The following is a 25,539-nucleotide window of genomic DNA, read 5'->3' on the forward strand; positions in this document are numbered from 1 at the left end:
GGTACCCCACTGCCTGGGTCCTGCAGCCTCTGGGGTGGACACAGGCCACCTGAGTGCACCGCCTGTGTTGGGACCACAGGTGAGCCTGAAATAGCACAGGGCCGAAAAGGCCTCATATCAAGCCATCAAGCCACAAGTTAATAGCTATCGGCATTCAAAGCAAGCCATTAACTCTAAAGCGAGTTAAACCCGCTACAAGGCACTGCCGGTTGGTTTCGATCCCAGGCCAATTTACATTACACTGAACCTCCTGGAATTGTCATTTTGTCGGTCAAAAGTGGCTGAGTAGCAATTTCATGCGGTCCGCGCTACAGCACGTGAGGATGCAAGAGGAAAAAAATGTATCCACGTGGCATACGCTGACTCACATACAGCAGAAACTCTGCAGGGCTCTAAAAGAACCCTGAATTCACTGTCTCTCAGCAAAGAACAAAAGAATCAAAGGAACGCAACAAGGGAGCTATGGTAAACCAAGAGATCTCTCAACGGACTTGAACCGAGACCATAAAGCCCCACGTCCTGGGCGCCCATCTTGGCAGCAGGAGAACCTGGCGAAGGGCCGGCGAAGGGCCAGCGTCGCTCCTGCTGAGGCCCCCCCGTCTCCACAGCTGTGTCCTTCCTCGGGGTCTTTCGCGATCGTCTCCGAGCGCTCCTCGCTAGACAAGGACGCTCGTCTTCAAGTACACTAACCCAGCACCCCTCTGGCTCCTGGGCTCACTCCCCAGCAGAGCTGCGGGCTCATTTCTTCCTCCAAATTCTCATGCAGAAGCACAGCACGTGGCCAACGATTAGACTGTTACGGTCTCTCCTTCCCCCGCAATCCCGTTTGGATCCAGTGGCCACGAATACAGGTTTCAAACAAACCTCCAGAAATTATATTTAAGGGTTAAAAAAAGGACCCTGAAATCGCAGGTGACTTTTTGAAAACTAGGTATTATCTCCGGGATTGAGATGTTTGTTTGAAACCTTAAATTTCACAAGAAGGTGTTTTTAATATTCTTTTTAGCCACAGAAAAGTGAAACAGCGTTTGTTTTTAGTTTAAAGCATTCAGAAACCCAAAATATAAAGGGAAACAACAATGGGAAAAAGGAAGCACAGCCACTGAGAACAGAAGCACTGGAGGAGACCAGGGCTCCCATTCGGCCTCGTTTCCGTGCTGAGACAGGAAACGCACGTCCATAATGAAATAAGAAATCCATTTCAATGCAGCAGGAAAGAGCCACACTGCAAACTGGTTAACACATTAATACACTCAAGACTCTCAAATGGAGGGTTTAACAGAAGCTCACTGGCACAGTTTTCCATGGGATGATTTAGTTTCTTATTTGAAAATCCCTGAGTCTCTCTAAGAAATGGAATAAACCATAAACCCTTGGGATACAAGATTCGTTCCAGGCTTCCCTGGAAGTTCAGATTGCTTTCCAGTGACCTCAAAGACCCAGAAACCAGTCTCCCACCCACACGTTCCCTGACAGCATCCAACCCCTGCTCCGAACGTCCTCCCAGGGCAGGGTGACGCACGCCAGGCCACCAAGACGCCCCTAATCCCACCACCGCAGACACGACCAAGGGCTTGCGATCCCAGGCACCTTCCTTCTCCTGAGCCCTGATGTGACTCAGAATCCTTCGCCAGGAGACCAGCCTCTAAGGGGGGTCCTCTCTCTTCTGCCTAAGGAACGCCCAAGGCAAACAATGCCTGCCCAGATGAGGCCCAGGGGAGGTGCGAGCTTCTAACTTCTCAGAGGATGGCTGATTCCCTTCCCCGCATTTCCCCCAACGGCGTTCCTACATGCTTCACAAAGCACCTTGTTCCAGAGCTCTCTGAGAACACCACTGCTGTGCTGGGTGTGTGAAAAACGGCTTGAAAGATTCGCGTCTGAGGATAAGGAGAGTAGAGGGTGTGAGGACTTGAGAATGGAGAGGAAGACAACGTTCCTTTCCTCCTTCAAATATGAAAACTGATGCCTCTGTACAGCCCAGGGGGGGAGCAGGAAAACCCCCTATAAAGGACCCTTCCGTGCAGCCCCGACAGCTGGGTTTTGTATTTCCTTCTGAAGGACGTGCACTTCATTAGCTGATGCCGCTCCGGAGTATTTTATTCACAAGCAACACAACAATCCAAAAAGCTGTGCAACCCGATTCCATCTGATTTCTGTTCCACTGTCAGAAATCCAAGGCCAGAGCGGGTTGTGCTGCAGATGTCTTTCTCGAGCAGGCTTTGGATCCCCAAGCAGGAGAACCCTAGGGACCTCGCTCTGGTTAACCCAAGAGACATCAGGTAAGCATCTCCACGCAAACAGACAACAGGCCGGTCTCCAAGCTCAAGTTAGGGGCCTTCTATCCACACCAAAGTCCCTAAAAGAACCACTATTGGGGGAATGTAAATTGGTGCAGCCACTATGGAGAACAGTACGGAGGTGCCTCAAAAAAACTAAAAATAGCATTACCGTTATGATCCAGCAGTCCCATTCCTGGGCATATACCCAGACAAAACTACGATTCGAAAAGATACGTGCACCCCATGATCATAGCAGCACTAATAGTTACAATAGCCAAGACAAGAAAACAATCTAAATGTCCATCAACAGATGAGTGGATAAAGAAGATGTGGTGTGTATGTATGTGTACACACACACACACACACACACACACACACACACACACACAGAATATTACTCGGCCATCAAAAAGAATGAAATAATGTCATTTGCAGCAACGTGGATGGGCCTAGAGATTATCATACTAAGCGAAGTACCAATAAGTCAGAAAGAGAAAGACAAATACCATATGACATCATTTATAAGTGGAATCTAAAATATGACACAAATGAACAAATCTATGAAACAGAAACAGACTCACAGCCATAGAGAACAGACTTGTGGTTGCTGGGCGGGGGGATGGTTGCAGGCGGAAGGAATGGGAGTTTGGGATTAGCAGATGCAAACTACTATACATATATGTGGGATGGATAAACAACACAGGGAACTCTACTCAATATGCTGTGACAAACCATAATGGAAAAGAATATGAAAAAGAATATATATATCACATAGGAGATGTTCAGCCTGGACTTTATGAGGACTTACAGCTGAGCCCTGGGTAAGAGCTTCTGTAAGTGGGAAGATTAACAAGAAGTTTTAAGTGATGGCTGGTGTGATTAATAATTGTGAAGCAGTAACACCGGCTGCGACACTAGGGTCCTGAGACAAGGACCCTCAGAACATAAGGAGCCCCACCACTAAAATGCCACCTCGTGGCCAAGGACACACAGCCTCCTGGCACATCTAAGCAGCGGCAAAATGTTGTCATCTCAGACCAAAGTCAGAATCCCACATTTCCAAAAGATTTTAAATTGTAAACAGACTTCAAGGGGTCTTTAAAACATTTAAACACCTACAATGAAACTGCCGAGTCTTCGAAAATGAAAAATGTTTAAATAAGGACGTTTTATGAAAAGGTATGGGTCAGAAGTTGCCAGAAAAGATAAAATCAGCAGGTTAAATTCACAGCCATTTTTCTGAGATAGGTTTTTACAGATGTTTTTCTTATTGCAGTTTGAGTCAACACATGAATTAAAAGGTAATTTTTACAAAAATATTTATTTTGGCCACACTGCGTCTTAGTTGCCGCATGCGGCACCCAGCTCCCTGACCAGGGATCGAACCCGGGGCCCCTGCATTGGCAGCGCGCAGCCTTACCCACTGGGCCGCCGGGGATGCCCCAAAAGGTAATCACTGCTATGCAGCTTAGATGCTGCTGGTGGGCAACAACCACTGTATTTGTGAAAGTTAAGACAAAGCCGAAGCAAGAAAACTTTCCTGGTTAAAATCAATCCTGGAATCACCAGAGATGGCTTAGATATTTACAATTCGTAAGCTGCACTTCCGTCAGTCCTGTGCTGGATATAATTGAGCCCGACAATTTTAATTTCATAAAGAATTGCAAACAGTCAGTAATATTTTCTACTTCTTGGTGCAATCAATGTTTATAATAAGGGACGGCTTGGTAACAGATGACAGTGAATCGGAAGAGGACGACAGGACGAGCAGGCAGAATTAACTCTTTCCCTACTGCCCCTGAATCTTGTCTAAAAAAACTGTAACACTGGTGGAGGAGGGGAGGCCGCGTGGCCAGCGGGGCCCAGGACCACACAAGCCCAGCAGCAGGGGCAAAAGGCACAGAGCCCGCTCTGCGTCGGTTACCACGGCCTGCCCGTCGCCGGCACAGAATCAGCATTCCACGTGGGACTGCAGGCGTCACAGGCGTGTGTGGCATGGATGCGCTCAGCCACTTCCGAGCTGCTTCACAAGGACTAACCACGTGAGACGGGAGACAGTAACCAGCACTCCTCCAGCTGGAGGTGGGAACTCCTGCTTCCAGGAAGCAAGTCAGTCAGCCTCTTCGGGCCCCCATCCCTTCCCCTGTAAGACATGAGGGCTGCATCTGGTCCCTTTGGCCCTCACGTCCTAGAATCTTCTCTTCCAGGAACTTCTTCCACGCAGACCCACAGCGGGCTGGTGCTTAGGGCAGGCCCAGCCTCTCTCAATCTGATGGGCCTGCGCCGACCAAAAGGGAGGTTTCAGAGCAATAAAATTGGTTTCTCGACACGGTCTCGTAATGGCCTTTCTCGACACGGTCTCTCGACACGGCCTCATAACGGCCTTCGGCTAATACAACCCTTGACTTGATGTCGATAAAAGCAAATCAAAACAAAAAGAGCTGGAATATTTCTCTTTATAAGCTGGAAACAGGGCTCATCTTGAGTTAGCATGAATGATTTTTCCCGCAAATGGGTCTGCAGCCCTCGCACAGGAAATGGGTGGTGATTTCATGGTGCCACTACCAATTCCGTGGCTGCATTACAAGATTAAAATAAATACTGCCCATTAGCTTGTAACGTCCAGCAAATCTAATCACGGTCTTGGCAGAAGGTCCGTTGAGTCAGCTGACAAACACGGATGGATGCCTCCTCCCTGTGGGCCCGGTCCGGGGCCTCCTGTCTGAGAGACGAGGAGGCAGACTGCCGAGGGCAGCGATGGAGGCCCACCTCCATCGCCACACCTGTGGGTCCACCGTGCACTTCAGGACCCGCACGGCTTCTGCGCGCCCCCCCGTCACCGACATTCGGGGTCAGTGCCGGTCAGGAGCAGTGGATGAAAAACTGGAAAACAGAGCAGGTGTGCCAACTCTCTCTGCACTGGTCAGGGCAGCGCCCGTCGCTGTAAGGCTGATCCCGGCAACCCCGCCCCACGCGCATGCACCATCCCGGCCCGCCCCTGTTCTCAGCACGGAAGAATTTCCAGCGGTTACACAGAAAGGGATCAAAACCTGAAGTCCACAACAGAGGGGCTGGTGAGGGTCACACCTGTCATCTGCACCCGGCCTGACAATGCTGCCCAGCGTCTGTGCAAGACCCACCTCGGTCCCCTGCTTGAGAAGCTCCCTGGGAAGACAGCCACCACCCTGCTCCTCTCCTCTGCTCCCCGGGCTGGGTGCCCAGCGGTCCTGTCACACACGCGCGCCTGCGGGCCTCGCCACCCACTCTCATCTCTTCGCCCAGCGAGGCGCCCCACTGCACCTCACCCTGTGCCCTGATCAGCTCCAATTCACACGGAGCAGGCACGGCTGCAACGGTACGTAGGCTCGGGCGCAGACCGCACAAAATACAAAATCTGCCTTTGCGTGGAGAAGCCCCAGGGCAGATGACGTGCGACACGCTGAGCACAGAGACGGGGTCACAGGACGTGTCCCCTCAGCCCGCAGCTGGGCACCAGGTAATTAATGAGTGAGCTTGAGTGAGCTCGACGGCACGTAAACAACCGCCAGGAAGGTTGTCTGGAAGGACAGCCGCTGCTGTGAGCTTAGTCCGCTTATCTCTAGGAGGAAGAGGCAGGGGGCTCTTTTCTCTTTTACTGATTTCGGTCCTGTTTTAATTCTTTACTATGGGCAGGTATTATCTTTGTAATGAGAAAAGGTAACAGAGATACTTTCCTCGTAAGCTTCTAACAACCAGAGGAGCAAAGGTGAGTCACCCACGTGGTCATCAAGATAGCACAGGAGGAAGCCTTTAAAGGTCAGCCTCACTAGCTAAGCATCGAATTAAGGAGGAAACACAAGGAGATGGTCCCCGTTATTTCCAGACTTCTCAGTCCTCAGACCGTGACTGTCAGAGATCCTTAGGTGATTCTGACGTTACGAGGTCCGTTCAGTAGTCAAAGAATGGACATGAAATTTTATGTGTATGTATGTCTATTCATTCCCCAACGCTGGGGGGCCGCCCGTCATCCCCGCCCATCACACCGTGCAAAGCCACGGTGGAAACTCAGCCTGCACGGGGAGGCCTGTGTCAACGCCACGCAGGTTAAACGGGGAGGAAGGAATCTCAGTCCCCACGCATCCTGGCCGTTCATCCTCTACATCTGAGCTGTGTTTGCTTCCTAGTTACACACGGCCTCTCGGGAGGGAAGGAGTCCCGTGCGGACACAAACAAGGCAGGTGTGCAGTGACAGCAGGACACCTCGCCAGAGGGCCGGAGAAGATGCTGAGCAAGGCGAAGAGGAACCAGCGCCCCTGTGAAGCCAGAAGATGCCCAGGAAGGAGCTTCCGGATACTTCTATTCCTTATTCTTTACGTCACTAAACTTAAAGCTAAGCAGATGGTCGCCTTCTAGAATCAGACATGATTTCTGTTTCTTTCTATGAAACATTCACGATACGCTCTGCAAAATGAGTAGGCATCCAAACTGTCTTGTTTTCCAAATAGAAAAGCCATTACTTCCCCAGCACAGGATCTACTACTACTTCATAGGAATCTAGATTAGTTCTGGCAGAGACAGAATTTTCTGCGTGTGAAGAAAAGCTAAGTAAGATCAGTTCTCAGTTAACTCTTCTATTTAATTTCTACATCCTCCCATGAGACAGCAAGTACAACTGCTTCTGATGTCTATTTTTTTAAAATTTTTGGCTGCATTGGGTCTTTGTTGCTGTGTGCGGGCTTTCTCTAGTTGCAGCGAGTGGGGGCTACTCTTCGTTGCGGTGCGCGGGCTTCTCATTGCGGTGGCTTCTCTCGCGGAGCACGGGCTCTAGGTGCGCGGGCTTCAGTAGTTGTGGCTCGCGGGCTCAGTGGTTGTGGCTCGCGGGCTCTAGGGTGCAGGCTCAGCAGTTGTGGCGCACGGGCTCAGTAGTTGTGGCTCGAGGGCTCTAGAGCGCAGACTCACTAGTTGTGGCGCACGGGCTTAGTTGCTCCGCGGCACGTGGATCTTCCCGGGACCAGGGCTCGAACCCGTGTCCCCTGCATTGGCAGGCGGATTCTTAACCACTGCGCCACCAGGGAAGCCCTCTGATGCCCTTTTAACAAGCGTTTCTGACAAAACCTTCACGTGACCGTGGAGGGCGGGCCCGGCCCTCCCTCCAGCCCCGGGGTCTGGCCGTGGGGAGTGCTGGTGTCTGACTGCCTCCTGATGCTGATAGAGTGGCCGAAGAGAGCAGCGTCCAGCCCCTGGACGGCTGACCACGGACGGGTACCAGGCACAAAGGCCTGCCCCGCTCACCGGACTTGGACACCTCTGGGAACTGTCCCAGCTCCAAAGTTCCCGCCCTGCCCACCTCCTCAGGGGGCCCGAACCCCGCGGGGGGACTGCTCTGCATCCGGGCAGCCTGACCTCCCCCACGGTGGGCGCCAAGAGCACGCAGGCCTCAGGGGATGCTGACGCTGCCCCCCTTCTAGAGGCTGCTTCCCTGAGGAGCTGGCCTCCAGCAAGGGCCTTACGCAAGAGCAACGGCTGCAGAGCGTGACGCAGTGCCCACCAGCGAGGCCCCCAGATCACGGAGCCAGACCCGGGGAGCATTTTCCGACGCTCCGCCGACCGTGCTGGGTCACAGGTGCCTCTCTGCTCTGCTCGTGGCGCCCCACCGGTCCCGACCCGGCCGCCCACTCCGGGGCATACCGCGCACTCATCTCGGGAGCCGGGCAGCGCCCACGACCAACTCCACCCTGACCCCGCCCTCAGGAAGCCCCTGTCTAGGGCAGAAGACCAATGAGCCCCCAGGCAGGTCTGGAAGGGCAGCCCGCGATGCCAGCAGGAGGTACAGGGACCCGGGAAAGGGACGGGGGGAGGAGGTCCGGGGCAGGCAGGCAGGAAGGGGGCTCGCGTGTGCTGGCCTTTAAGCCTGGGGCCTGGAGGATGGGGGGAAGCCAGGGGGAAGAGCAGGCGGGCAGGGCGGCAACTGGGGAAGGGGGGCGGGGGGGCGGAAGCAGGGTGGAGTGAGGCTCGATCCTGGGGTGGAGGGCGGAGTGCGGGACTTCTCCTCACGGGAGTGAAGGTGCCTGGCCTCTTAAGGGCGAGAAGATGATACAGGAGTCACACTTTCCGGCTGGTGTGAGAGACCCGCGGGAAGGGGCTGGCGGCGAGGCCCCTCCTGCTCTCTGTGGGCCCAGGTGGTGGAGGCATGGGAGGAGGAAAGCAGGAGGAGCGGGGAGAGGAGGGGGAAGGGAAGGAAGAGGTAGCACTCCCAGGACCGCTGAGGGACCAGATGCGGGAGGGGGAGGCCAGGTGCCCGGCTGGAGAGACAGAGGGAAGGTGGGGGCCACGTGCTGATGTGGGAGAAGGGCCAGAGGCCCAGGCGGGGCTGGGGCAGGGGGCACCTCCGCGGAGACGTCCACACCTACTGCGCACGAGGGGCCCATCCCAGGTGGGTGCCTGCCAGGAAGCCCCCGCTGTGTTTGGCTCTGGGTACATAAAACATCTTCTACAGGTATTCAAGATCCAACTCACTGTGCATGTCTGGGGTCTGAACTTATTCCGTCTGAGTTACATCCCCTCAAGACAGCTGTACAATTTTTGCAGAGTGATCTGTCTTGCAACTAGCTAACCAACTAGCTATCGTGATGGTGCTTGTTTCCTTGAAAGGTTTCACGATGAGCCGCGCAGTGTGCTCCTGGGAAATTTACTTTTGCATCCTTGCCTTTGCCTTCCGGCGCCCTGGACGTCATCAGCCACTCTCCCCAAGCTTGGCCAGTGTTGCATCCCAGTGGTGGAGGGGCCCGCGTGATGGAGGCCACGCTGAGGCCAGATGAGGAGGAAGGCAGAGGCAGGTCCCCAGAGCATGAAGCCCCCCGCCTCAGGCCTTCTGCCCCCGGGGCCCCTGCAGATGTGAACCCACAGCAAGAGGTAAATTTCACTGAGGGTTCTCCTGGCATCCGCTGTGCAGTACTTGCCAACACGTGACCTTACTGTGGTCACATCCACAAGTAACGGCGGTTATCTGATCACTTTCGACCCAGCGCTGCTCTGTGGTGAGGGAAGGCACAGAAGGAGGTGAATCAGAGCCAGTCGCAGACTCGCTAGAGCCCCACCTGGATGCTGGCACATCTCAAATCATTACCTTGAGGCCATGAGCAGACTCTGAAGACGTGTCAAATTTACTTTTGCTTATTGCAGTGGAAACGTGTACAGCCTCCCACCTCTGAGAGTGCGTCACTGGCAAAGCACAGGCTTTCAAAAGGCCCAGCCTCTCCCCTCCCTTGATGAGCAGTGGCCGCCCGCAGAGACACTGGCCTTGCCCACAGAAGAGAAGACACCCAGCACCTAGCACCCAGAGCCCAGGCCCCTCAGAAGGGGGCAGACTTCCTGGGCCCTGCCTGACCTCGGGAACAGAATCTGGAGGGAGGGGTAGAAGCTTCCAGTAAACCGCTCCCACCCCAGTGCTCTGGCACTCTCACCGGAGAGCTCTGAGATCCCCAGCTCACCGCTTAATCAGAGAAAACCCGGCAGTGGGCAGCTGCCAGGAAGGCTCCTGGCATAGTTTAAATAGCCACAAATCCATGCTAAACCCGAGGCCCAGACTCCAAGTGTTTACACGGCTGGATTTAGAGCTCTGAAAATAAAACCATTGATTTGGACTTCTCAAAACCAATCCTCAAACTGGACTGGAGGGGGAAAAAAATCATGAGCCGAGAGAAAAACACAATGACTTCATCCAGAGATACAGCAAGAACAAGCAAAATCCAAGACCAACGCACCCACCCAAGCTGACTTGGGTCCACCTCATAGGGAGGCCGTGTCTCTGCCAGAGGAGCCCCAGCGTCTGGCTGCCACCAAGCATGGCCCCGGGGGCGGCAGGGCCGTGTCAGTCTCAGAATCTGCCTGCAAAGGCCGAGGTGGTCACCCTGCCCGTCCTCCTAGTCAAGGGACTAAGAATAAACTGCGCCTGAGGACGGACTTCCCCGGCGGCCCAGTGGTTAGGACTCCGCGCTGCCACCGCAGGGGCCGTGGGTTCAATCCCTGGTCAGGGAACTGAGATCCCACAGCTGCGTGGCACGGCCAAAAAAATAAAAAACAAGAAAGTAAGAACAAGCCGCGTCCCTTCCTGGTTATCACTTTTCTTCTAAACTAAAACCTGTGCCGAGAAGTTTCAAATGCCAAACATCAAATGCTCCAGTTGGAGCTCTGCCTCTCTGCAGCTAGATGTGACCTCTAGCGCCAGGCCTCCAGGCAGAGGGGGAGGGAGGCTGGGGTGCCTGAAGCCTCAGGAGCCCACCTGGGCCTGTCCTTTCAACAGCCGGGGCTTTCACCTTTAGGGGGGGTGGGGGGTGGGGCCCGGGCCAGAGTCCCTGCAGCTCTAACTTTCCAGGGTCCTTTGTTTCAGGAATGTGTACTGAAGTCCTCTGAGCAGTAAACGGGAAGCCACTGCACTGGCCCCAAGCAAGGGGCAGGAAGTAAGTCCCCCTCCTCGTCCAAGGAAGAGATAAGAGGCGCACCTTTGGACCCATCGGTGGCTGGAAAAAAGGGACACTACTGCGTGAAAACCGGCGGCTCACGGTCACCTGTGCGTTAACTGCTGTCTCACTTCATCAGACATATGTGTGCAGCCGTTAGATACCTCTACCATCAGATAAAATCGGTCCAGGGAAAACAGCAAATAGAGGAAATACTGTTTAAAACATTGTCAGCACCACTAAACATCCCCAAGGGCTTAACACAGCCTGGAAAGCAAACTCTCCAGCCTGAGCGCACTCCCAGCCTGGGGTGCAAGCCACGAGCTCACTGCCCACCTGCTTGGACACAATCAGCCTCAGCCCAGCCAGCCAAGACTTCACAGGTGTGAACACACACGTACGTGTACACACACACACACACACACACACGCTTGCACGCGAATCTACCACCATCCCGGCTCTGAAAGGCAGAAACCGCAGGGGAATCCAGGCAAACGTTCCTGATCTTTCATGACTTGGGTTGAGATGCAGGAGGCAAGGAAGGGAAGATCCCCGTTCCAGGCCTGCCAGATGGAGGCCCATCAGGAATCACATCTTGGAAATAAATGACAATGAAAGCGGGGAGGCCAGGAGAACGACAGCCCTGAGACCACGGGAACCTGCAGAGGCCAAGACCGCAGCCCCACGCCATCCCTGCCCCATGGCTGACAGACCTGCACACATGCTCTGCGTGGTCCCCAAATGTAAGCTCCGGGGCTGCACGGAGACCCACTGGAGTCACTAAACCCCGCCCGTTAACGAAGTCGCCTGGTACCGTGTCAGCGTCTCTAAGAGCCTAAGAACGCGACCAGCTCCGGCCCTACCACCCACGGGGCGCGCGGTGACAGCGAGGACAGGGCAGCCTCGCTTTTCCCTCCACTCCCGCTCCAGCTCCCACAGCCCCCAGGCCATCTCCGGGCGGCAGGGACGTTAGCGGTGAGAGCAGGTCGTAAGTGGACCAACTAGCAGCTGGAGCCCGGGAGCCCCCGACTGGCGGGGGGGTCTCGGGCCCCTCCTCAACCTCCCCATCCGTCTCTGTGGGCGGCTCCGCAGAGCTCTCTCCACAGATAGTACATCGGCCCTGCTGATGTGCGGTCTCTGGAATCATGAATGGACACGAGCCGAGCGCTCCCAACGGGGCCCAGCCTGGAAAACATTACGTAGGTGTGGCTGTCACTCTTAATTGCCTTATTGTGACACGACAACAAAACAGTCTAAAAATAAGCATAATCGGTCTGTTCCTCAAAGAGCACAGTCTGGTGGCAGGAGCTCCAGACTGCGGGGCAGGGAGGGGATCCAGGATGGACCCGCTGTCCCCCTCGCTGCTCCCGGGACCCCAAAGCTCGGCCCCTCCACTGCCAGATGCCAGGCACCACTGGACGGCCCCGCCCCTTGAAATAAATCACGGTTTCTATTTCAGCCGCAGCGACCCCTGTCCTGGCCATAAAACGGGCACGGGCCGTCACACACAGGCAGGACAGAAACCTCAACGTAAGGAGAAATTCCAATTCACCCGAAACCAGAAACGACACAACAGACCCTCGCAGGGCCCGGGGAGTGAGGTGGTGCGGGCTGATCCTTCTGAGAGCAGCCTGCCCCTGCAGGGCACGGCGAGGGCCCAGGGAGCGGAAGAAAAGTCCAGACGTGTGTTTGAAGCAGAGGGGCCGGCGATGTGAAAGGCAACTGAGCTGTTGGGCCCTCGCCGACCCCTAGAGCTGGAGAATGAAGGGACGCCTCTGGGACAGGCAAAGCGTTCCCCCCCCCCCCCCCACACCCAGGACCTCACACAGCAACAGGCACTCTGCGACCCGACACCTGAAACCTCCTACAGACACCGCGACCGGCCACAGACCCGGAGGACGGGACACAGCCCACACCTGACTGTCCCAGGTCAGAGGTCAGAGGAGAAATCCAGGGGACATCCTTCTACCACAGAGAGCCTAAACTCCTGGGCATGTGAGCTTCCCCTCAAGAAATGCTGAATGCTGAAACCCTCCTGCCCTCCCTCAAACCTGTTAATATCCCGGATGAATCTCTGGCCATGCCCTGTGAAGGAAGGGAGCATTCCTGTTTATTTTGGAAACAGAAGAACTGAAGAGCTGACAGGTCATCTAAACAAACAATTTGAGTTTCAAAGGCTGGTTGCCACGTATAAAGGGATTTTATCTGCAAGTTTTATCAAACTGTAACGGACGTGGACCAAGTACATCTAACTTTGGAAACTCGCCTGAAATGGAGTGTCAGCTGAAAAGGTGAAGGACCTTTCTAGGATGTGCTTGACATTAGACGCACAAATCATATCATCACCCCAAAGGCACGCCTGCTACAAATAAAAGTCAGGCTTCAGAGGCCACCGGGGAGGAAATTCCTGGGCGTAAAAGGTGCTGGTTAACACCTGCCACCCAGGAAGCCCAGACTAAAAGGGCGACCTGGCCCGATGGAGCCTGAGGCCTTAATCTCCTTCCCAGGGATGGATATCTCTCTAAAGACTTTAAAGAAAAGGAAAAATGCCACAAAAATCTCCTGCCGCGTGGAAAACTAACTGCCTTAGAAATGCACGCTTGTTTGCTAGCAAATACCTGGATTCTTCTGCGGAGAACAGTGTGCCCTTTCAGAGCTGGGGTTCATCCCTTCCCTGCTTCCCTGGACAGAGGCTGTTACAGCCCCCATCTACCTGACCTTTAACCTGCAGGTCTTCGGGACGACCCCATAAATAATAATGTCGTGGGATTCATCAGGATGGACTGGACGGGGAACTGGGGGAGGAGGTTATTTGGAAAGCTTTCCTCTGAGCCGGAATTTGGAAGTGGCATTTGAATCTGTCGGTCAGGGGCTGTGTCTAAACCTCCTGTAGGTGTTGTACGTATGCCCGCATCCTCCGCAAAGGGGTATAAGTGGAGTGCAGGCCTCAGCATGGGCATCTCTGAATCCCAGCTTCTTGGCCTACCTAATAAGTTACTTGTTAATTTCAAAATTTTTAATTTAAATACTAAATACTAAATTTATTATTTTGTAATTTATAAAACGTTGTATATTTGTATAATGTATGAACACTAAAAAAAGTAAATATGAAATTTTAACCAACATTTTAAAAATATGTATGTCGGAGAGATGAAAGAGGCAAGTACGTTTCAAACAAAACAAAACGAAACAAACAAACAAAAAAATCAACGGAACCCCAAATCGTATCCTCTTTCCAAGGGGTCATTATTTTTTACCCATGCCACCTTAAACAGAAGAACTTATTTTTCATTTTAAAGGAGAGTAAGATTTCTCGCATACACAGCACCCAGCTCTCCCCGCCGGCCAGGGTGGCCGCGCCTCCTTCCGGAACAGTTCCTGTCATTGGCGGGGCGGGGCACCACCAAGCAGGCAGCAGCTGCCAAGGGGTGGGGGACACACGCGGTGCCCCTGCTGCTCTGAGCCCACACGGAGGCACACACTCACCCTCGCCCCTCGCCACCAGCCCAGGTCCAGTGCTGTTATCAATCCCTATTTTCCAGACGAGGAAACTGAGGTACAGAGCGCTTAGAGAACACGCTCAAGGACACACAGCCAGAAAAGGGCAAAACCAGGCGTCTGGCTCCAGAGGCCTCGTTCTCAGCCAACAAGCCGCACGTGCCCCGTGACCAGCTTGAAAGGGCTTCACAACACACCTATTACTATCCCGGTAAGAAAACACAAGCAAATAGCCGAGTAGCATCACGGTATAAAACATGCACACTCTCAGACCCTCTGCCAGACGCGACGTGATGTATACGTCGGTGGAAAACAATACATTTCCCCAATCCTCTAATTCTGAACCGATTCCTCTGTTAACGGTCTACTCCTTAAAGTCAATAACCCACCAGAGCTGTAGGGCGTGGTATTCTTTAGGCGCTGGTCGATGTTAACGGCAGATGTAAAAATTACGATAACTGTATTACATTTCTAGGTGCTATAGAGAATTCAACGTTTACTCCTGTCTCATAAACCTGAGATCTCAGTGTAAGGATGGGCGGGGGCAAAGCTAAAAGCTCTGTACAAAGACAAGCTCCCTCCCAAGTGGCTCTGCGTGTGTCTGGCTGTCTTGGGAAAAGTGGAGGCACAAGGCAGTTAACTCAAGTGGGGCGGAACTGAGCCGAGGACGAAAGCACCAGGCTTGAAATAACTCCCTTCCGCTGCCGTGCATGCATTCTACTCCCGGGGAGGAACACAGGAGAGTCGTGGTGGGTGAAAAAGGGCGAAAATTCTCAAAGCGGTGAGCGCCTTGACCAGGTAAAACGGGACGGGACAGCAGCCCCCGGGCACGGGTCATCTCATCTGGTGCCCGCGGCCCGGCGTCAGCCCAGGCGCACAGGTGGGAAAGCCCGCCCGGGGTGGTCCAGCAGGTGCTGGGGGGTAAGTCCGAGCAGAGCCTCCGGGGGCCCAGTCGCCCTTCCCACCAGGCCACGAGCTTTTCCTGATGCGGCCTGAACAGGACAGTCTGCAGAAGAACTGTCAGAGCAAACATTCCAGACAGGGAGAAGCTCCGGCCACGGGGACCCGGACTGGGATGCTGCTACTTGAAGATGCGCTGCACGCGTCGGAACCGGGCCAAGCGGATGTCACCTGCTCCGAGGCAGAGACAAGGCCCCGGGAAAGGCCAGGCTTCCCACCTCAGGAGGCCACCTGGCTCCCCTTTCACAGGCACGCAGAGAGCCAGAGGACAGGCCTGGGGGCGTCACACATCAAGGGCCACATGGACATCCCGGAGGGTGCATCCCAGGTCGCAGCTTCCAGAAAGGTCTACCATGCCCTTGACCCTCGAGACACCCGTACACATGCAGACCCCCTCACTCCATCCCACCTTCACTGGGTTCAGGCCCAACACGCCTCCCCACTGCTAGATCAGAGCCTCACAGCCTGCCCAAAGCTGCCCAGTTTCTTCACATCCGAGCCTCTTTCCATCAACAAAGCAGATTTTCTCAATCTTCCATGAGCATACACTGAATTAGCAGTCTTCAGTCTTGGGGCGGGGGGTGGGGGTAGGGTCCCAAGAGGAAGCCCCGTCATGGGCCCAGCTCCCCGCACTCTGACCTCTCCCATGTGAACCCCAAGTGCCTCTCACCAGGGTTCCCTGCTGGCACGAATGAGGAACAGGTTTTATGACATGATCTTACACTGTCGAGCCACAGTGCTTTCATCCAAAGCAGTAGTACTTGATGTACAAAAGAGTGGAAATGTCAGCTTGACAGCAACACAGGTCCACGGACGCCATCTGTATCACGGTGTTAGAAAACCCGAGTCTTTGAAGATAAGATGGAATGCTACAAATGATCCTGATTACACTCCACCCGGCTGAACAAACAATACGTCGTATCAGTGCTTATTACTCTGAGGCTGTAAGTCACCGCCAAGAGGAGGATCCATCACTGTTCAATAAAATAGGAAGACGGCTTCTTCCAGGGATGCAGACAACTCTGGTTTTCAGGCAACACACTCTCCAGGAGGAAAGCACAGGCAGGGATCCCGAAAGGCAGGTTGAGGACGCAGCACTCGGAATAGCTCTCGGAAATAAACACATATTTGGCTCGGATCAGGAATGAAATGAATCCACATGCTACTAATGGAGTTAACTCTTCTGGTTACAGGAATCCAGAGGGGAAAAAAAAAAAAGGACCACTCTGCTCTCCCACTTATAAACTGAAGGTACAGTGGCCAACAATTTAAAAAGAAGTAGTTAACCGGGAGATCACTAGAAAATACAGGGCGAAGTAGTGAGAACAGAATACAAGGTTAATTCCCACTTGTGGCTTTGGAAATGCATTTGCCCCACCTGGGCCAGCTTCCAAGTGACAGCCACCGTAAATCCAAGCATATCCACGTATTTCAAATGTTCTATCTTTGGGTCTTTTGTAAAACATACTATAGACAATCATTCTAAAGCAAAGCTATTCGTTGTGGCCTTCCTGAGAATCCGCCACCGGGACTCTAAACACCTACCTAAATAACGAGGCAGATGGGGCTCAGGGCAGTGAATTGACTTCTCCGGGCACCTCGAGCCCGAGTTTGCGGCCAAGACCAAACCTAATCCGCTGACTCTGGACGCCGCGCCCTCTCCACGTGGCAACTTAAAAACGTCTCCCACGATAAACAGAACATTCCTTCCTGCCGCCATCATCGACTTACTCACATACCTGAAATCAGCTTTCAAGGCAAGAACGCTAAGAGAAAGCAAAAAAGAAAGAAGCACAGGCTGCGAGAGAATCAGATCAAGATCACGCCGGGACGTCGCCCACCACCTTGAAGGCAGAAGGACAAACGGCTTCAGTACCATGAGGGGCTCGATGGCCCGACATGAGCCCAGGAAGCACAAGCTGTGGCGGCAGCTGCGGAGTGGCCAGGGGGCAGGGGGGACGGGACAGATCATTTCCCCCAAGTCTCAGGTTAGCCAGCTGAATAAAGCAGCAGTCACAGGTACAGCCAGGTTTGGGGGTGCCGGGGGGAGCCGGGGAGCAGGTAGGAGATCAGTACAAGGAAGTTACAGACAAATATACCCCTCTTTCTGTAAGTCTGGAAGAAAGCTGCTTCCTGACAGACCAGGTACAAAAATCATCAAAAGCCTAGATCCTGAAAGGACTCTTGACCTTAGAAACTAATATGGGACTTGAAGACCACCAATTCTAAGCCCCAGACAGCGAACACGGCACCCCCTCCAACACTCCCTGACTAGACTGTGCTTGGAAGCCTCCTGTGACCGAGAACACCTCACACAGGGAAGGAGCCCAGCCCTCAGGTGAGAGCTGGCTTGTGAGAAGTGCCTGCCTAGTTCTGAGTCAACCTGGTCCTAACGCGTTGCCCTCGTCAGTGCTGACTACTGCGTCCTTCTTATGGCCGCTTCTCAAAGACCGGGAGACAAGCCTCCACGCTCCCAGGCTTCCCTTGCAAATTAAAAGTCCCCAAGTGTCTTCAAATGAACTTGGCTTCCAGAGTCTTCCAGGAGCCAGATCAGGCAAGTAGATTAGGCTCTTCTGCTAAATGCAAGAGAGGTCAGATTCTCAGAAGGTTGGCATTCTAGTCTGGCGAGTAAAATAACCAGAAAAATAAGATATTCAGGTATCTGGGAGCTATGGATGAGCGGTGGGCACCACGGAGACAGCCTGCCTTGCTGGGTCCACCCCTCCACCAGTGACCGGGCCAGGGTCTAAGGGGGCGGGACTTAAGCTGCAGGAAAGCAAGTTACGGGTGTGCACCCCTAAGTCCCAAATCTTGTTACACACAGTTCACAGACCAACCGGTTTTTCCATTGTTTTAGAGCCCTTGCTAATTGGAGCAGGAAGGTACAAGATGGATCAACACGCGCCGCCCCGTCCCCACCCCCATCAACTGAAGAAGTGACATCTGAGTAATGCTGGTCTGTGTGAGAATGAGGGAGGGCAGGAGCTGCATCAGAGAGCCTGGTGACATTGTTTACCGGGTCAATCCTCAAGTGTCTGACCGTCAGCAGCACGGCTGAAGGAAGTCCGTGCAATGACAGGCACGGGGGCCGGGGGAACACAGCTGCCCTTTGACAAGCATCTCAAACAGATGAATATCCACGCACACATGCATCTGTATTCCACTGGTACCCAAAGGCAGCCCTCGAAATAACGGGAGTGGTCCTGAGCGTCGACCAGATGAAGGGGCGCTAAGTCAGGCAAAACCTCGCACCTGACGATCACACACCTGAAACAGACCCAGGGCTTCCTAACTATTCGCAACAAAGGACAATATAAGAAAGTAACCCTCTTTTTCCCTTTCACTCCCACCAAGTGAAGTGTGCCTCCTCAAATTATCTTCACTTGTTAGATAAGGAGAAGCCAAATGATCCTTTCCCAAGCCTCTGGCTGGTACTCTCTGGTACTGAAGGAGGGAACAGAGATTCCCATCCTCCAACCTACGAAGCTTATTTCTTTGTAAGCTTTCTGAATCTTTAGATCCATGAGTGATGTTAGAATTGAAAACCAACGTGAACATGAAATTAACAAGAGATTATGAAAAAAAAACAAAGGGTCAAGATGCATCTTTGAATTAAAACCAGCCAAATGAACAGATGTGTGCTAAGATTTGTTAAATCACGGGAGCACCTACAGGTTTGTCTTAAGTAAATGAACAGGAGAAAAGAAAATTAACAAATGTGAATGCCTACATCAATGGAAATGTATGAGAAACAGCCTGAGGCTGTAACCTACAAACAACTAGATATCATCACCACACCACACTGGACTCTAATCTGAGCTGAACAAACCTAGACCAAAAGGGTGGTAGGCAGATGGTACTTTCTCTCAAAATGATGCAAAGACAATAATCGCCCTTCTTTTTGCTAATCTGTTGACCTTAATTCCAATTCTGTTCATCACCTGGGGATATAACTGCAGCTTGCAGCTGTACATACTTTATCTCAATCGTTGCCCTAATAAAAACCTTTTCTTTTGCATTACTCATTGTCAGCATTTGAAATAAATGTAATTTTTCAAATAATCACAGAAAAGAATAACACTAGCCTAAAGGGAATTTCCCATCATAAACAAACACCTCATGCTAAAAAAAGAAAAAAAAAAACCTCCTGAAAACCATAACATCCTTTTTAATGGCTGACAGTGGCATTAATCATATAGATTTGGTGAACACGAATAATTTTTTTTTAGGAGTTAACTATAGAAATACCAACCAACTTGCTGGTGGAGAATCTCCTCTTTTCTACCTGGTAAACTCCTACTGATCCTGCAAGACCCAAATCATTTTATCTCTCTGTGAGGCCTTCATTCACTCCTTCCCCTTCTTCAAGGACATTTGCTCCCCTTTTTGCGTCCCCCCCATGTCATCTCAGTTCCTCCCACAAACACCTATTACAAGTCTACGTGCCAAGCACAGTGCTCTTAATTCTACAAAAGGAAGAGGAATAGGACGCCCAGGAGGGACTCACTGACTGTCAGAACTGGCAGACATGCAAACAAGGTTACTGTTACACATTAGGATTAGTGCGCCGATGGAGAAACAGTCATACCTTCCCCCAAGTATCCCATGAAGTTGTGACTCACGGGAACCTCTCCATCTCCCCCAACAGGCTACTGACCTTGGAAGTCAGGAACTGTGCCCTAGTAAGCGCCCTAGCTCTCTGCTCCACTGCAGATTACACCACAGACACTCAAATGTTTGTTAATGCAACAGAACAACAAAAAGACTGAAAATACAAAAAGTGGTGCCAGTGCTTTACAGTTGGGTCTTATTCTTCCAAACAGAAGTACTTGACCGTATAACCGACCAGATAGCTGCAGTGGACCTATGTTAAAACTGGAGGATATCTTTAGCAGATGTACTTTGGAACATCCCTTTGGGGGCAGGATATTCCAAGCCCAGGCAAGCTCAGATCACAAAAGACGCTAATAGGTGACTATGCTGTAATGTGGGCTCCAACTCAAGAAAATAAATGTGGCAAAGACACAGCCTAAGCCTCCAGTGCCTGCTTCAAGGGTCTCTGGCTGACCAGTGCAGCTCTGTCTGTACCCCAGGTGGGCTGCTCCGTCTCCAGGAAAACAATTCAACCTTATGACTAAAACGATGCGGATTTTCCTACATTGCTACCTACAGTCGTTTATTAAAAAACAAAAACAAAACAACAACACACACAAGTGAATCTCAAAACACTGAGTATGTAATTGGTTCAAAATGTCTCAAACGAAAAGCTTTCAGTTACATCCTTTCTTTAAAACCCTGTCTTTCTCAGCAACAAATCAAGTTCAAAAATAAAAATGCGTCAAGTTATTTCAGTCATTTCATTTCGCTGTTGCTTCCCCTCTTACTGAAAGTTTTTTTTTTTAATTATAAAACAGTCTATCACCCGACACAAATTGAGTGATACAAATCAACAGAATCAAGAATTGAAGAACAAAGCCACTCATCAAAATGTGTTGTCAAAAATCAGCTGTAAATTCGTAATTCAAAGAGCTAACCTCAGTCCGGGCTATCAATGAATTTATTGCTGTAATCAATCCTCCCAGACAGCAACAGAACACCCTGAAAACACGCGCGGCCCTAGACTGGCACTGCCTGCAGCTGGTTCCAAGGATGCCGGCAGCTGGTTCCATCCATCAGCAGGCTGGCCAGGAGGCAGAGGGCCCTCGCCAGAGAGTGACACCCTACATGTAATAAATCATTTATGATGTGGTCTTTCGCTGTATTACATGAGAGTCGTGTCAACAGACTCTGCCCTAATACACGCATATCAGATAACAGGAAACTGCCCTTGATCTGACATAAGGACTCTCTGAAATGTTCTAGGGCTCCCTGATATCGATAGTTACAAAGCTGACAGAGAGCAGCCACCCTGGAACCTGGGAGGCGACTGTTACACATCACGGTGGGGGGAGAAAGAGGAAGAGCCTCAACAGACCAACTGGGATTAAAAAGTATGAGCGAATCATCCAACAATAGGAGCTTTTAATTCTTTCATCCTAATGCCTTGAATTAAGATTATAAGAAAACCATAGCTATGTGATGTGTGAGCCTGTGTGCGTTCTTAAATCGAGACTCTAACCATCTTGCAAAGGTACCTTGCCTAAGCAAATTAACTCTGAGCGGCCAAGTAAATAATAATAATTAATTTGGTACTCTTTTAAAGTTATTTTCCTAGAGTCAGTTCAAACTTTTAACAGCTAAAAGAGTGTCACAAAAGGAAAATCTGCCTGATGACAAGTCTCCTCTAAGGTCCTTTATGCTGGAAAGGATGTCAAATTTTGATACAAAGTGGCTGAGATTTAAAACTAGGGACTGCTCCTAACATATACGTATCACAGGACAGGTCTGCAACGGCTCACCTGTAACTCTGAAATCCAAACAGGTCTGCAAATGGAAGCTTTGTTCACAAATGTTTAGCAACCTCTTGGTGGCAAAGCATATTTACCATACCGAGTGTGAATATCTCCGGCTTTGCTGCATTTTGCTAGTGTCTGATTACAGGGTGTTGCCCGGCCTCAGGGCCAGTGTTCGGTCACACACACCACTTTACCTTCCTAAAAGCCAAATTTTCTAAGTCCTGCAAATCCACTTGGCCCCATGGTTTAAGGCTCTGGGGACCTTCGCTCTATGGACATTCACAGGGAGATTGAGCCTGGGTTCCACTGCATCTGAATGTCACCTGAGAGAATTTTACCCTAAATTCAAAACTTCATTTAAATAGCACCTAAAATTTGCATAATCCGTGTCATAGGAAGCAAATATATAAAAAGTAGAAAAGTATGATAAAAATGAGAAGACCCAAAAGCTGTGGGGTGCACCTTTTACTTGTAATAGATACAGGCCTTACAAAAATCCTGAGAACGCTGACATTTCAGGTACTTTAGCCAAAGGCAGGCGAAGGAGGTCGTTTTGTGAGTACCTAGAACTTTGAAGTAAGGCCCTAGAGTTCCACCTGTGTGTGCTGTAACCTAGTTCGCTAACGTTTGGTTTTTCTACACAACCCACAATGCTGTTATTCTCAGATGAAAGTAATTCCACCCTGAAAAGGAATGGCCACAGGGACAAAGCAACCAAGCATTATTTTAATTATTACCCTTGTTATTATCTTGCACTGCCCTAAAGGGAAAAATTCCCGTACACTTCACACCTTTACTACTCCGAATCTACTATCAATCCATTTGACAGGAAAGGAAACACCCAAACCCCAAAGCTTTTAACTTGTATCAATAGCCACCACAATGAAACACATTCTAAGTGCTGTCTGGGCCGGCTCCCTCCCCCTCCCGCTGAGGTCCCCCTCCCCCTCCCGCTGAGGTGTACCTGCCTGGAACCCAGGCAGCTGATGACTGTTTTCTACAAAGCCCCTGAGAACGAAGACGCAAGCCTGCCGTTAGAGGAAGAACGGGCTGCCTGCGTATCTGAACTTCCACCCAACACAAGTGATGGCAGTGGTAGCTCCATACAAAGCAAGTGTCCCAACAAAATAACTCACATCATTTTTCAATATTTTAAGGTCACGTGGGAAGGGGTTGAGATAACGGTTGGAGCCAAACACGGTGCTTTCTACAGTATTCCAAGGCAGGTTAAAACAAAAGACGTGTGCAGCAAGTTAAACTAATGCAAGCGGGACAACAGGTAACTTGATGCTATACAACCTCCCTAATCAAAAAATTCAGATTTTAACACTACTTGCACATCTGACTGCTTGGTTTCAAATATTTTCTATCATATCCTGAGGCTCAAAGGGAGCGTATTTGAACATGACATCATCTGTCCTCAGTTTACCTTAAAAGTAACTTCAGTGAGGGCAGTGGTTTCTTTGTGTTGTCTGGTTTTAATATACGCCCTCGGCAGTCAGCTAACCTGTGAAGCCCACTAAGGAGGAATACGCTCTCCGGGGCTGGTGGGTTAGCAGTTGAAAAGCTCTGATGGAAAGCCCACTTCGCAGTGCTTCAACTATCTCCATCTCTATCAGAAGCAGGGTTCTGGTAATTAGCAGAAGGGACGTTACTAATGATTTTTCTGTGGTGAAATGCCCGGGGGAGAATATCCTGAGGCAACCCCCTCACACCCCTCCCCAAGAGAAGGACGCAACAATCCAGCCTAACCCCCTGCCCCCAGCCTCTTTAGGGCGATGCCCAGGCAGCACGTAGAGAGTTTTGCTGTTTCTGGAGGATTCTGACCCCCAAACAACTACCAGAAGGTCAGCTGATACTTGCAAGAGAATACTACCACATCTGCCTCCAGAACCTTCCCTGTTGGAGGTCCAGAGAACTGAGCAGAGAGTAGAGAACGGAGATTTCAGGATCAGCTGCGGGGCGGCTGTGGTTTTCCCTGCCCCTGTGCTGACAGGGGCAGAGACCCATCTCTGACCACTGGAGTGAACCCTCTCTACCAAAAGGTGAGAGCTGCCAAAGCAGCGAGGCCACATCGCAGCACTCACAGATGGTAGTGCCTACAGGGAGACCAGGCTTGGGGGCGGAGGGAGAAGTTAACCAAGATGAACACCGCCTCTCCTGGCCACGCAGCACCACCTGCGTGGCAGCTTCCGGGACCAAGCCCCAGCTCCCTGCTGCAGCCCACAGGTGCTGCAGCCCACAGGTATCCCAGCCGGCAAGCGCGCGGTGCAGCACGAGCTCACGGGCCCGCTTATGGAGAACTGGCTGCGCCAGCATCTGCGGGAGAAAGGCACCGCTTGGCAAGGTGATGTCTCCCTAGACGGGCTCACAGGGGCTAAGGTGACAGACCCTGAAAGGCACCAGCACACGCAGCTGGGAGCGGGGCAGTCAAGCACGTCCAGAGCTGCGGTATGACCGGGGAACCCGCGGTAGCGGAGTTCACTTCCAGCACGGCCGCGCGCCGGCTGCTGACCTGGGAGGGCAGGGCCCTCACCCGTTCCCAAGTCCCGGCGTGTTCTGCCAGGCAGGCGGCTGCGGGGCCCCCGGCCGGTTCCCACCACTGCCCTCCCCTGCCCGGCCGCGCTGCCCACCTCTGCGCGGGGACCCGTCGATGCTCTCGGCGCTGGACGAGTGCGCGTCGGCCGGGGCCCGCCGCAGGCTGCTGAAGTAGCCGCGCGGCCGCGAGGCGCCGCTCCGCGGGGAGGGACCGCCGCCGGCCGCGCCGTCCCTGCGCGCGAAGATGCCGCTGAAGAAGCGCAGCAGCCGGTGCTCCAACGCCGCGCCGGAGCCCGCGGCCGCCGCCCGCGCGCGCTCCAGCCGCTGCAGGTCGCTGTTGTCCAGCGTGCGGTTCTTGCTCTTGCTGCGCTCCCAGCGCTCCAGGTCCGAGAGCGCGTCGTTCTTGCTGAGCACCTCGCCCACGTCCAGGGTGTTGCGCTTCTCCGAGGCGGGCTGCCCGGAGGCCGCGGGCTCCAGGGCGGCCCCGGGGTCGGCCACGGCCTCGCCGCCCGGAGCCCAGGCCAGGCTCCCGGAGCTGCTGTGGCGCCTCCCGCGGCCCAGGGCCCGGCCCCGCGGCGCCTCGGGCCCGCTCCAGTGCCTGAAGCTGAGGCTGCGCCGCAAGGGCGCGGCTCGAGCCCCCTCCACGTCGGGACTGCCGGGGGCGGGCGAGCCGGTCCCCTCCTCCGCTGCCGGGGGGCCGCCCGCCAGGCCCGCGGGCTCCGGGCCGCGTGCGCACGGCCGGAGCCGCCCGAGCTCCAGCTGCCCGGTGCTGCGGGTGCGGAAGGTGCGGAAGTCCCAGGCGCGAGGCCGGCGGCCCTCGGGGTCCTCAGCGCACGCCACCTCCTCCGCCTCCTCCACTAGCCGCCCGGGCGCGTCCGGGGAGCGCGCGGGCCGGGGTCTCCGAGGCGGGCGCGGGTCGGGGCCGCCGGGGCCCGGCGCGCCCAGCAGCTCCTTCCTGACCATGGTCACGGAGATGCGGTAGACGGTCTTCCTGGGGGGCGTCCCGCGCGGCATCGCGTCCGCGGGCGGAGACGCGGGTTCGCCGCTGTCGTCCAGCAGGTACATGTCTCCCGGGACCGCGGCCGCCGCGCCGCCCGCCGGGGCTCCGCCGCATCCAGCGCGCCGCGGGCCGGGCCGCACGGTCGGGGCGGTCGCCGGGCGCGGCGGCGGGGAGGGCGGGCTCGCCCGGACAGGGTCCACGCCCCCCGCTCGCCGCGAGGGCCGCGCTCAGGCTGCGGGAACGGCGCCCCTGGCGCCCGCCGGCCCGTGCGCTGCGCGGCCCGAGTGCGGGGGTCCGGGCCCGGGGCGCCGAGCCATGGGCCGGCGGGGCCGGGCGGGTGGTCAGGCGTGGGGACTCTCTCGCCGGCAGGTGCGGTCGCAGCGCGCAAGGCCCGGGGCGGGCGGCGGCGCCCGCGGCTTCATTGTCTACGG

General features: G+C 53.4%; 1 protein-coding gene across 2 annotated transcripts in view; it reads right to left on the reverse strand.

The window, feature by feature from the left end:
- The window catches only part of LOC114484876 (arf-GAP with GTPase, ANK repeat and PH domain-containing protein 2-like), a 66,913-nt gene extending 41,685 nt beyond the window's left edge, over positions 1-25,228 (reverse strand). For both annotated transcript variants that reach the window (XM_055082417.1, XM_028484062.1), the window contains exon 1: positions 24,204-25,228. In XM_055082417.1, coding sequence (XP_054938392.1) covers positions 24,204-25,173 — 970 coding nt within the window. In that variant the 5' untranslated portion in view covers positions 25,174-25,228. The remainder of the gene's footprint in view (positions 1-24,203) is intronic.
- Positions 25,229-25,539: the final 311 nt, after the last annotated feature.

Source organism: Physeter macrocephalus, unplaced genomic scaffold, assembly GCF_002837175.3.
Source record: "Physeter macrocephalus isolate SW-GA unplaced genomic scaffold, ASM283717v5 random_115, whole genome shotgun sequence".
NCBI classification, from domain to species: domain Eukaryota; kingdom Metazoa; phylum Chordata; class Mammalia; order Artiodactyla; family Physeteridae; genus Physeter; species Physeter macrocephalus.